The sequence below is a fragment of the Borostomias antarcticus genome, assembly GCF_949987555.1.
Source record: "Borostomias antarcticus genome assembly, chromosome: 33".
NCBI lineage: Eukaryota > Metazoa > Chordata > Actinopteri > Stomiiformes > Stomiidae > Borostomias > Borostomias antarcticus.
Window position 1 is genome coordinate 1,038,188 of NC_140266.1, and position 12,500 is coordinate 1,050,687.

Sequence of the window (12,500 nt, forward strand, 5' to 3'; positions counted from 1 at the left end):
AACGTTGGATTTATTGTAGCATAGTCCAAGGGCTTTAGTCATTCGTGTCAAAGTCCCGCTGAAAAACTGAAGGAATAGCCTAAACGTTCACTTTGAAGATGTCACAAGAGAGAAACCACCATAAAAGGATATTTATCCGCAGAGTTCCTCGATAGGACTTTGGAAGGGCTGAGTAGACTGCTCTGTGGGGAGAAATACACATTGATTTTAGTCTCATTGGGAAAATTAAAAAAAATGTGCTAAATTAATTTGAAGAGGTCGAAGAGGTGCATGCTTTTGAAATCCTGAATGCTTTGTAACCAGGACGCCATTGCAAGTGAGACTTTAGTCTCAATGGGTTCCTCTGGATAAATAAAGGTTGTATTTTATAAAACGCGTCAGTGACCAGGGACCCATTGTCTCATAATCTACGCACGCGTAGAGGAGGACAGCAGGACAGGAGACATACCCTGGAGGAGGACAGGAGACCCTGGAGGAGAGGACAGGAGACCCTGGAGGAGGACAGGAGACCCTGGAGAGGACAGGAGACCCTGGAGAGGACAGGAGACCCTGGAGGAGGACAGGAGACCCTGGAGGAGGACAGGAGACCCTGGAGGAGGACAGGAGACCCTGGAGAGGACAGGAGACCCTGGAGAGGACAGGAGACCCTGGAGGAGGAGAGGAGACCCTGGAGGAGAGGACAGGAGACCCTGGAGGAGAGGACAGGAGACCCTGGAGGAGAGGACAGGAGACCCTGGAGGAGGACAGGAGACCCTGGAGAGGACAGGAGACCCTGGAGGAGAGGACAGGAGACCCTGGAGAGGACAGGAGACCCTGGAGGAGGAGGACAGGAGACCCTGGAGGAGGAGGACAGGAGACCCTGGAGGAGGAGGACAGGAGACCCTGGAGGAGGACAGGAGACCCTGGAGAGGACAGGAGACCCTGGAGGAGAGGACAGGAGACCCTGGAGAGGACAGGAGACCCTGGAGGAGGAGGACAGGAGACCCTGGAGGAGGAGGACAGGAGACCCTGGAGAGGACAGGAGACCCTGGAGGAGGACAGGAGACCCTGGAGGAGGACAGGAGACCCTGGAGGAGGACAGGAGACCCTGGAGGAGGACAGGAGACCCTGGAGGAGGACAGGAGACCCTGGAGGAGGACAGGAGACCCTGGAGGAGGACAGGAGACCCTGGAGAGGACAGAAGACCCTGGAGAGGACAGGAGACCCTGGAGGAGGACAGGAGACCCTGGAGGAGGACAGGAGACCCTGGAGGAGGACAGGAGACCCTGGAGGAGGACAGGAGACCCTGGAGAGGACAGGAGACCCTGGAGGAGGAGGACAGGAGACCCTGGAGGAGGACAGGAGACTCTGGAGGAGGACAGGAGACCCTGGAGAGGACAGGAGACCCTGGAGGAGGAGGACAGGAGACCCTGGAGAGGACAGGAGACCCTGGAGAGGACAGGAGACCCTGGAGGAGAGGACAGGAGACCCTGGAGGAGGACAGGAGACCCTGGGAGAGGACAGGAGACCCTGGAGGAGGACAGGAGACTCTGGAGGAGGACAGGAGACCCTGGAGAGGACAGGAGACCCTGGAGGAGGAGGACAGGAGACTCTAGAGGAGGACAGGAGACCCTGGAGGAGGACAGGAGACCCTGGAGGAGAGGACAGAAGACCCTGGAGAGGACAGGAGACCCTGGAGGAGGACAGGAGACCCTGGAGGAGGACAGGAGACCCTGGAGAGGACAGGAGACCCTGGAGAGGACAGGAGACCCTGGAGAGGACAGGAGACCCTGGAGAGGACAGGAGACCCTGGAGGAGGACAGGAGACCCTGGAGGAGGACAGGAGACCCTGGAGAGGACAGGAGACCCTGGAGAGGACAGGAGACCCTGGAGAGGACAGGAGACCCTGGAGGAGGACAGGAGACCCTGGAGGAGAGGACAGGAGACCCTGGAGGAGAGGACAGAAGACCCTGGAGAGGACAGGAGACCCTGGAGGAGGACAGGAGACCCTGGAGGAGAGGACAGGAGACCCTGGGAGACCCTGGAGGAGGACAGGAGACCCTGGAGAGGACAGGAGACCCTGGAGGAGAGGACAGGAGACCCTGGAGGAAAGCAGCAGGACAGAATCCCCTCCACCCCCAGGTGGAACACCGACATGGACGATCTGAACGTAGAAAGCCAAAACCCAAGAAAATGTTCTTGTTTCCAGCTCTCTGGGCGAAGGGCCAAGTGAGGGAACCAGTGAGGGAGGAAGGGAGGAACTGAACTAATGCAAGGCATTGCAGCGAAGCATGGAACAGATGCCTGATTACTTTACCCTTACATAACTCGTCTCGTAACACTCAGATCACACTTCTCTGAGGAAGAGCTATTGTAGGGGGTTGGGATGAGACTACAGAAAAAAGGCCTTATTGGCTGCTTATGTTAGCTGAATCTATCAAATATAGGCCTATAGATTGGAAACCAGTGAAACCAGTGAGAACACACCTGAAGGACTATCTAGCACAGTCATGCTAATTTAGTTTTGGGTTAAGGTGATGCTGGGTAGGATGTTCCATTGCCCCAGTTCAGATCAACTGTCTCCTGATAAAGCAATTTTCCATGTTACTCGGCGGGGAGGGCACATTGCAACACTTCTGGCTTGGATAACATGTGGTTTCACGGAGGGTGGGGAGGACTTTGCTACACTACGCAAACTTCCCTGTACAACTCACAACAAAGAGCCTTCTAATCCCCCACCGAGGAACCCCCCACTGCTCCTCTACACGCCCGCACATCTGTAGTCTGCTGCCGAACACATTTCACTGATCAGCCCGCAGATGCATGCGGCAGAAAAGCAAACGTCTTTTATTCCAGGACATTTAACATCCGGGCAACGAAACATGAGCAGCAAAGACGTGGAATGTCACTTTTTTTCCTCCTCCAGCGCCGTAATGATAGAGCAAAAAGCACCGCGATTGGTGGACGCGAAGGAGAAATCTAAAACCGCCGGAGCGCCGCTGCATCGAGGTGAGAAATAAAATAAATGCGGCTTCAATGACAACGACGGAGACCGACGCACACAGATGAAAAAGACCTTTTTTATGTTACGATCTGCGGTAAGCATTACCAGAATAGAATCGGGAAAGAGGAGGTTCACATCAATGCAAAGAGCAAGGAGGGCACAATGGTGCTCATATGTAGCTCTCAGACAAACGTAGCTTGCTCAAACGGCACGCCTTGGTTGACAGCTGCGGGACCAATGGAAATATCCATCGACCCAGCTGCGCTACGGAACAGCCAATGAAAAATTGAATGTTACGGGTCCCAATTAAGGTTAGGCTGTTGGAGCAGTCGGCCAGTGCTAAACTTCACCAAATAATAGCTGTTTGTATTTTGGCTGCTGCAGTAGCCATTTTAGGTAAGTAGGTCTTTTAACTTTTATATTTGGGATGGGGGTTGTGCAGCGGGGCTCGTGCCGGTGCCGGTCGACCGGGAGCTCGTGCATCCCTCCTGAATGAACTCTCGGGCTCGAGCCTTTATCGGGATTAAGAAATTGCACGGAGTTTTTTTTTTCTCTCTTCCTCCCCTCAGTCTCCCACCCCCTCTAATTTTTTATGCATTTTTCTAAACTGTCATGGCGTTTTTGTGTCCTTGGGAATAAATACTGAGGTAAAACGCAGTGTTTGGCCGGTGATGTGCTGACCGGTGAGTGTTGTCCGGGCAGGTGAGGGGTATTGCGAGGTGGAGTTTAGGGGGTTTAGGGGGTGTTCACACGTGGAAGGACTGGAATATATCACATCGATGCAGTGACATTACAGTTAGCATGGCTAGCTCGATAGATTGCTATTTGAAACAGGACACCTCGCCGCCGATCTTCCTGTTATTTTAGGTCGCTGTTTCGATGAAGAACACCTTCCCAAACACGGGAGAAGTTTCTATACGCGGTCAACTTGTGGCAAATCTGTTCTGTACTTCTCGATTGCACATGTCTTGCCTTGATGCTCGTTTTCGCAGGTGGGCAGCTTAGCTTAGCTTTATGCTAGGTCGGCTGTGCTTTAGGCAAATCATTCTCATGGAAATTGGATGTCACTGCGCGGTGGCTGTGCGTTACCGTGCGTCAACCTCTGGCCACCAGACAAAGACCCCGGGCCGCCTGACGCACAGGTGACCCGGGGCCCCACCTGCTCCACCGGCTCTCCTCGATTAAATCAAGACTTAAGATAGAAGCTGACATCAAATACATGATACCTACATTGACCATGTCTTTTAACAACGACAATGAAAGCAGAATATTGCCATCATTGTCCTGTTCTGTTGGGGTTTTGCGTGTGTGACTGCTGTGTGTCCTCCTAAAGCAGAGCTGTGTGGGTTAGTAGGGCTGACACACCTGCACATAATTCACTCAACAGAACAAACATCCCTGCCGTCAGGAATCCAGGCCACTTGTCCTCCACCCTAAGTAGATATCGGAACAGCAGTAAAAGTATAGACCATGTGTACACCAAGCCGATGCTGCTAAATCTGTGTTTGATTGAGACGCTTGGTCAGACGGTCCTAGTTCCTAGAGAGAATCGACTCATGGTGAACTTGGAGTATACTGGGACTACACTTTGTCATGAAAACAACCATGCTCACCAACTGTTAAGGCAAATATAGGTGAGGTTGTATCTAGGAGGTTTGTTGGGATCTGTGTTTTCCTTATTTGGGCCGGTTCCCTGGATATAAACACTAGTTCAAACCCATGAACTATACTATTCTCAATGGAAATTCTTTATTGATATTAGCTATTTTTTTATTCTAGGCCAGACTACGCACGATCTGTGAAATGGGTAAATGGGTCCAGTGTTATGGTAGAGTAGCTACCATAGTATTAGCAGTCTTGTAATAACTACAGAAGTAGACAGTGCCTAAACATCACATTGTCACGACACCATAACGCTTTGATACTTTTATTCAATACTTGGGTCCTAAAAAAAAAACCTTTTCCATTTTCATTGTTCATCTGTCCAATAGATGCAGCAGAAGAATAGAGAAACATGAAAATACATAAGAAGGACAAGCAGGTATGTTATTTAATTATATCTTGCATACTGTACACAGACATTCACTCACTCACTCAATCACACGCATACATACACTCACTCACTCACTCACTCACTCACTCACTCACTCACTCTTTCACACACACACACACACACACACACACACACACACACACACACACACACACACACACACACACACACACACACACACACACACACACACACACAGAATAAGACGGCATGAGCAGCAACCTTGAGATACCCTGTTGTATGTTCCCCCGAAGCCCGTTCTGATGCTGTTCTGTTCGGTTGAGTATTCATCTTGATGACTTCACATTGCTTCTCTAATGGAGCAGAGAGGTGAGTCACACTTGCGAGTCGGATAGTGATTCTGCTGCAGCACACAAGGCGGCCATTCCCTAGCTAGCTTAGCAGGCACGGCTACCTCGACTACGGAATAGGTTTTAATTGTGTGAGCGTCGTGAACTAGTGTATTGAATAGGAATGGCTATTCAGCCAGAGCCTAGTTTCACCTAAGACTGGTAATGTGTGTGCTATGTTTGTGTGAATGGAGTCAATAGTGTGGAACTCTAGTCACTACATCTGTGGGAGTTTGTCAGTGTTATCATCAGCTCAGCCAAACTACCTCAGCCTCCCCCCTCCCCCCCTCCCTCTCTCTTTTGAGGAAGTATGTAGCGAGTTCGCGTGTGAGCTCGCATTCCTCCCGCCATTCCTGTCTGCGGATTCCCCCCTGCTCCTCTTCCCTGCAATGCCTCCCACCCCGTATCTCGACCCCTTTCCCTGCTTCTCTGCCCCACCTGCCTCTCTGCCCTCCTCCTACCTGCCCTGCCTTGCCCTTCTGCCCTGTCTTCCTACCCCGACTCCTTCATGCCCTGCCTCCCGTCCCTGATTGGGTCCCTGTCCGCCTGCCTGCCTCCCCCCCCAGCCTCCCCGGTCAGGCTGGTAGCATGTGAATCAAGGGAAGAGCCCCCTGGCTCTAGCCTAGCTTAGCCTAGCCTAGCTTAGCCTGACTGCTGGAGTAGTGCTTATTGTGCTAGCCTAGCTTAGCTTGCTAACAGGTGTTTATGGTCGAAAGGAGAAGTGGACCTGTGTCAAGCTGCCTCAGCTGTGTTTTTGTTAGCTTAGCCTAGCCTGGCTGTTAAGAGAGGGGATGTGTGTTAGCCTAGTCTAGCAGAGGGGATGTATGTTAGCCTAGTCTAGCAGAGGGGATGTATGTTAGCCTAGTCTAGCCTCTCCCAGCTGCTAAGGGGATGCTGGTGTTGAGTTAGCTAGCAGGGAAGAGGCATTGACGTGCATGCAGCAAGGCAGGAGTGTTACAGTGTTAGCTCGCCAGCCCCGGCGCTGGTATTGATTCACAGGGAATGTGATTGCAGGCAGCCTCCGAGTGGCAGACGAAAGTGGCTGGCAAGAACGCCGCACTCTGCAGCACGCCACGGAGGCTGACTGTGCGTGTGTGTGTGTGTGTGTGTGTGTGTGTGCGCGTAGGGCCATGAAGCACCGGTGTACAGAGTCGGCTGCAGGTGTGTGTGTGTGTGTGTGTGTGTGTGACCTCAGTGATGGAGAGAGGGAAGCAGGTGGATGTAGTGAGAGGAGGAGGAAGGTCCTTCTGTGTTGTCGTTGTTGTTGTTGTCTCACAGTTGTTAGAGTTCTGTTTGTTGTTCTTTTGCTCGTTCTGTTCACGGGCAGATCTCCTGGACCCAAGTTAAGTCTTAATCTGGGAAATAAACAGCTCTTTCTTTCAGTGGAGAATCTCCTTTGACATTGGCTATTTTCGGCTTGAACTGTCAGACAAACCAAACCGACCGAGTGAGTTCTATTTTAAGCTGTTTTGTGTGAGTAAGGATTTCCAGGAGAGGTACTGTAGGCTGCATGCATATTACTGGAATGATTTACAATTGACACGGCCTACGGTACGATTCCTGGTTTTCAGAATTATACGACTGTATGTTACTGTTGTTGCCTTAGAACTAACTGTTGTGTAGAAAACGTAGGCCGAGGATCGTAGTGAGAGGTCCTGATCACTGGAAGCAGACTTGAGAGCGGGAAAAGAGTCTCACACACTCATGCTCCTTTTGTGTTTCGCTGTTATTGGATTGGCGTTTCGGCCCTCAGGCATATTCTTCAGAATTTTTAAATGCCTGAAGACGGAAATGCCTGAGATCTATTGTCACAATTTATTGCTAATCTGGCAACGCTGACTGACTTTGTCATTGGAGAACAATTGTCACTCGGGGTAATAAAAAAATAAAACAAATGTATTTGGCAACGCTGACTGGCAGAGGGTATCCGGTAGTCAGGTAGTGTATCAGTTAGGTGTGTGTAGGTACGGGTAAATAGGGTATCAGCACCTACAGGACCTTTAATCTTAAAGCTGCAGTATGTAACATTTGCGCTACAAGCCTGCTACGAGCTGTCAGCGAGGGAACATTCCCTCTGCCAGGGTGAATCCTGTCAGTCTCAGGTTCACGGTTCGTGGGTTCGGGTACGCCCTCCCTCCCAAATCAAGCCACGGAGGAATGTCCCGTGTTGCTGATTGAATCTCAGCACTCCTGGATGCTTTGGACCAGGTGTGGCGATGCCTCTCAGGGAGTGGGGCACCCTAACATGGTTTTTTATGCTCTGGTTTCGACCCAACACCAAATGATCATAATTATTATAATTGCCGTAGCGAATCCAAACAGCGGTCTACAAAAGACGCCGTTTTCCCCGAGCAGCACAACCACTTATCTCTCTCAATTTAGCATACTCTAGCAATATTTAAATGTGTTAAATCGTATATCTCGCAGCATTGTTCTTCTTTAGAATGCTGTGGTAAGATTGATTTAACAAATATGAGTGTGAACCAGAATTTTAAAAAAGGCCTCCGGAATTCCATAGATTTTGGGGTGAAGAACCCGCAAAGAGCGGAAGGTTCCCCTGCAGAACCCGTTTGGGCCTGGGCTTCACGTTCCGCGTGTGGGCGGAGCACCTTGAGAGCACAACACTGTAATAAACGTATCATATATCATATCATACAGTAGGTGTGTAGGTAGAGCATCATTTAGGGTATATCAGATAGGTGTGTGTGTAGATAGCTAGGGTATCAGGTAGAGGTGTGTGTGTGTGTGTGTGTGTGTAGATAGGGTATCAGGTGTGTGTGTGTAGCTGGGTAGGGTATCAGGTAGTTGTGTGTGGAGATAGGTAGGGTATCAGGTGTGTGTGTGTGTGTAGATAGGTAGGGTATCAGGTGTGTGTGTGTGTGTGTGTGTAGATGTGTAGGGTATCAGGTAGGTGTGTGTGTGTGTGTGTGTGTGTGTGTGTGTGTGGAGATAGGTAGGGTATCAGGTGTGTGTGTGTGTGTGTGTGTGTAGATGGGTAGGGTATCAGGTGTGTGTGTGTGTGTGTGTGTGTAGATGGGTAGGGTATCAGGTGTGTGTGTGTGTGTGTGTGTAGATAGGTAGGGTATCAGGTGTGTGTGTGTGTAGATGTGTAGGGTATCAGGTAGGTGTGTGTGTGTGTGTGTGTGTGTGTGTGTGTAGATGGGTAGGGTATCAGGTGTGTGTGTGTGTGTGTGTGTGTAGATAGGTAGGGTATCAGGTGTGTGTGTGTGTAGATGTGTAGGGTATCAGGTAGGTGTGTGTGTGTGTGTGTGTGTGTGTGTGTAGATGTGTAGGGTATCAGGTGTGTGTGTGTGTGTAGATGTGTAGGGTATCAGGTAGGTGTGTGTGTGTGTGTGTGTGTGTGTGTGTGTGTGTGTGTGTGTGTGTGTGTGTGTGTGTGTGTGTGTGTGTGTGTGTGTGTGTGTGTGACTAGCTCAGCTGATTTGGAGCAAAATGGAGGAAAATATATGAAATCGTCCAGCCTGCCGGCAACGAAAGGGTTACCATGGAGACTGCGTGTTTACGTTTGCAGCTCCCCGCAGCTTGGTACAGAGCCTGTTTCCGTGGCGACGGCCCTGATTCCAACTGGTGTGGTGTGGTGTGGTGTGGTGTGGTGTGCGTGTGTGTGTGTGTGTGTGTGTGTGTGTGATTCATTGACTTGATTCTCATACCTGCTGAGGCTAGTTGGCTACAGATCCATGCATTCGCCGTGCTGTATGCTAGCTAACCCTGAGCTAGCTAACCTCTGGCAAGCCTCCCCACACACACACCCCTGATACACACACACACCCTGATACCCACCACACACACACCCTGATACCCCCCACACACCCCTGCATCGCTAACTTGCTAGCAAGAGGCTAGTGCAGGTCATAAAAAGGAACAGAGATCTCCATCACGGTTCTTCCCCAAATGGCATCTCCCCAAACTCGGGTCTACTAGCACCCAAACATTAAAACATAAAACGCTACACGCTGTCACTCCCTCGTCCCCGACGCAGGACGCGACCGCCGCGCTCACAGATGCGCTCTCCGCGGCGTCGTGACGTCACAGCCGGGGCCCCGCCCCTTCCACACGGCGAGGAGGGCCGGAGAGCCCGGGGAACGCTCGGGGAAGGAGGAACGCGGAGCCAGACAGGAATTCGGGGAATGGTGTTAAATGTCCCGTAGTGGGGGATTCTGGGCCGGACCTCTAATTAGCGGTGGAAACATTGATGTCATGGACGAGCGTATCGTAGCCGCTCCGGCCTCTCTCGTCTGCGTTCGATTGGCCGGTCGACCTCGGGGGAAGGTTCGGGATGCGGCCGAGACCTCGTATGCACTCCCGTGTTGTTTTTTTCCCGAGTTAACGTGGGTTTCGCTGGCGACTCGGCGTGCGTTTCTTCCCGCTCCGCCGTCACCTGTAAACCCCTCACATTCGCCGCGTCAACACACTCCGAACACGCCGGCACAATCAAACAAAATGGCCTCAATTAAACGTAATGGCTCCATTATCGTCCTCGCTCGCCTGTTCCTAATGATGACCCATCTGTCTGAGTTTAACCCTCTCCTCTCCGCTCCTCAGTCCAGCAGTCTAAAGCACACTCCAGCTACAGCCACCGCCAGCGCCTCGGACCCACAGACTACATTACCCAGAGGCACCCTGGGCTCCAAGGACCAGCTCCGCCTCCTGGTCGGGACCTCCAATCACTGCATGGCGCACACCAAGCATGGCGGCGAGGCGGCGGGGGCCAGCCGGCGCGCCCTAACCTCCTGCCCCCCCTCCTCCCCCCTGAGCGAGGAGGACGACGGAGGGGGCGGGGCCCGCGTGAAGAAGAAACGGAAGAAAAAAGACCGCAAGGAGCGCGGCGGAGAGAGGGAGAGGGAGAGGGAGAGCAAACCAAAGAGGAGGAGGGAGCGCGAGCCGAGGGAGGGGAAGGAGGCGACGCCCCGGAGGAGCAGGGAGCCCAAGAAGAGCCGGGAGGCCAGGGAGCAGAGGGAGCGCAAGGAGGTGAAGGAGGTGAAGAAGGCGGCGGCGGAGGCGAAGCCGCCCGGTCCGGCCAAGAGGGGGAGGAAGCCCAAGGTCAAAGTCCCGGCGCCGGCCCCGGCCCCGCCCCCCGTCCTGGTCCTGGTCGCCACCCCGGCCGGCTGCAAGCACACCCCCGCACCCCCCCCTCCTAGACAGAGGGGGCGCAAGCCCAGGTAAGAGGCCGATTCGGACCGGGTGTGTGTGTGTGTGTGTGTGTGTGTGTGTGTGTGTGTGTGTGTGTGTGTGTGTGTGTGTGTGTGTGTGTGTGTGTGAGAGAGAGAGAGAGAGAGAGGGAGAGAGAGAGAGGGTGTAATGTGTTCCATTCAGTGGTGTTTTGCAAATCTCTAGAACGTTCCGTGTTCCTGTCCGTTGGCTCGGACGGGCAGATATGAGAGAAGGAGGACAGAGAGTGACTGAGGAAACCCCGTTATCTCCACCAATCCCCAAACACTCTCTCTCTCTCTCTCTCTCTCACACACACACACACACACACACACACACACACACACAGCGAATCTAATCATCTCAATAAAAGCGTTTAAACTAAATGGCTGTGTAGGCAATCAACTCCGCGGGGCAGAGAGGCTTGCATGTTCTCATCTAATATCTAATATCTCTATACGTTCCCCAACAGCGCGTTTGTAATCGCGCCACTGTGTACGTGTGTGTGTTGTGCGTGTTGTGTGTGCGTTGTGTGCTTGCGTGTGTGTGTGCGTGCGTGTGTGTGTGTGTTGTGTGTGCGTGTGTGTTGTGTGTGTTGTGCGTGTTGTGTGCTTGCGTGTGTGTGTGCGTAATCGCGCCACTGTGTACGTGTGTGTGTGTTTGTGTGTGCGCGTTTGCGTGTGTGCGCGTGTTGTGTTGTGTGTGTTGCGTGTGTGTGTTGTGCGTGCGTGCATGTGTGTGTGTTGTGTGTGTGTGTGTGTGCGTGCGCGTGTGTGCGTGCGCGTGTGTGTGTGTGTGCGGGCGTGCGTGTGCGTGCGCGTGTGTGTGTGCGCTTGCGTGCGTGTGCGTGCGTGTGTGCGTGTGTGTGTGTGTGTTCAGGGAGCAGGGGGCGGTGCCGGTGGAGAAGAAGAAGAAGGGGAAGAGGAAAAGCGAGGCCCTGCAGGAGAGGGGGAGGGAGGGGGGGGCGGGCGAGAGCGAGGAGGAGGAGGCGTGCGCGGCGGCGCTGGCGCCGGGCGCCGAGGACGGCGGAGACCCCCTGGACGGCACGGTGAGAGGCCCATTCACCCCGACCCCCACCACCACGCCCCCCCACTAGGGCTGGGTTTAAAAAATCCATTAATCGATTCTGAATCTAATGATTCAGAATCGATTCATGAATCAAACGATTCAGAATCGATTCATGAATCCCAAAATCGATCTTTTATTTAATGACTAAATGAAGGAATGAATAGTTCATTCATTCATTCATTCATTCAATGATTCATTGATTCATTGATTGATTCATTCATTCATTCATTAATTTTTGGAAATCAGTATCGATACCCAGCCCTAGTATTGATGTGTCCCCCCCTCCTTCCTCCCTCCCTCTCTCCCTCCCTCCCTCCCCCCCTCCCCCCCTCCATCTCTCCCTCCCCCCCTCCATCTCTCCCGCCGTCCCTCCCTCCCTCCCTCTCTCTCTCTCCCTCCCTCTCTCTCTCTCCCTCCCGTCGGGCAGAAGCGTCGTTCGGGCCGCCAGGTGAAGAGGAGGAAGTATAATGAGGACCTGGACTTCAAGGTTGTGGACGACGACGGGGAGACCATCGCTGTGCTGGGCGCCGGACGAATCCCCGCCCTCAACGCCGCCACCCTCGCCTGGCAGGCTGAGGTAGCCGCCCGCGCTCCACTCCTCTCTCTCTCTCTCTCTCTCTCCCTCTCTCTCTCTCTCTCTCTCTCTCTCTCTCTCTCTCCCTCTCTCTCTCTCTCTCTCTTCTCTGCTCCTCTCCTCTGTTGGGCTCTCTCTCTCTCTCTCTCTCTCTCTCTCTCTCTCTCTCTCTTCTTCTCTTCTCTCTGCTCATCTCTCGTCTTATCTCTCTTCTCCTCTGTTGGTCTCTCTCTCTCCTCTGCTCCTCTCCTCTGTTGGGCTCTCTCTCTCTCTCTCTCTCTCCCTCTCTCTCCCTCCCTCTCT

General features: G+C 52.8%; 2 protein-coding genes across 2 annotated transcripts in view; one reads left to right on the forward strand and one right to left on the reverse strand.

Moving 5' to 3' along the window:
* Nucleotides 1-2,136, reverse strand: part of ripor3 (RIPOR family member 3) — a gene marked incomplete at both ends in the record, with an annotated part of 31,325 nt that extends 29,189 nt beyond the window's left edge. Inside the window, 2 exon segments of the mRNA XM_084460689.1 lie at nt 449-469; nt 2,059-2,136. Coding sequence (XP_084316815.1) covers nt 449-469; nt 2,059-2,136 — 99 coding nt within the window.
* A 2,861-nt stretch (nt 2,137-4,997) lies between these two features.
* The window catches only part of chd6 (chromodomain helicase DNA binding protein 6), a gene marked incomplete at its 5' end in the record, with an annotated part of 43,511 nt that continues 36,008 nt past the window's right edge, over nt 4,998-12,500 (forward strand). Inside the window, 5 exons of the mRNA XM_084460690.1 lie at nt 4,998-5,024; nt 9,950-10,239; nt 10,327-10,566; nt 11,435-11,603; nt 12,051-12,200. Of these exons, the coding sequence (XP_084316816.1) occupies nt 4,998-5,024; nt 9,950-10,239; nt 10,327-10,566; nt 11,435-11,603; nt 12,051-12,200 (876 nt within the window). The remainder of the gene's footprint in view (nt 5,025-9,949; nt 10,240-10,326; nt 10,567-11,434; nt 11,604-12,050; nt 12,201-12,500) is intronic.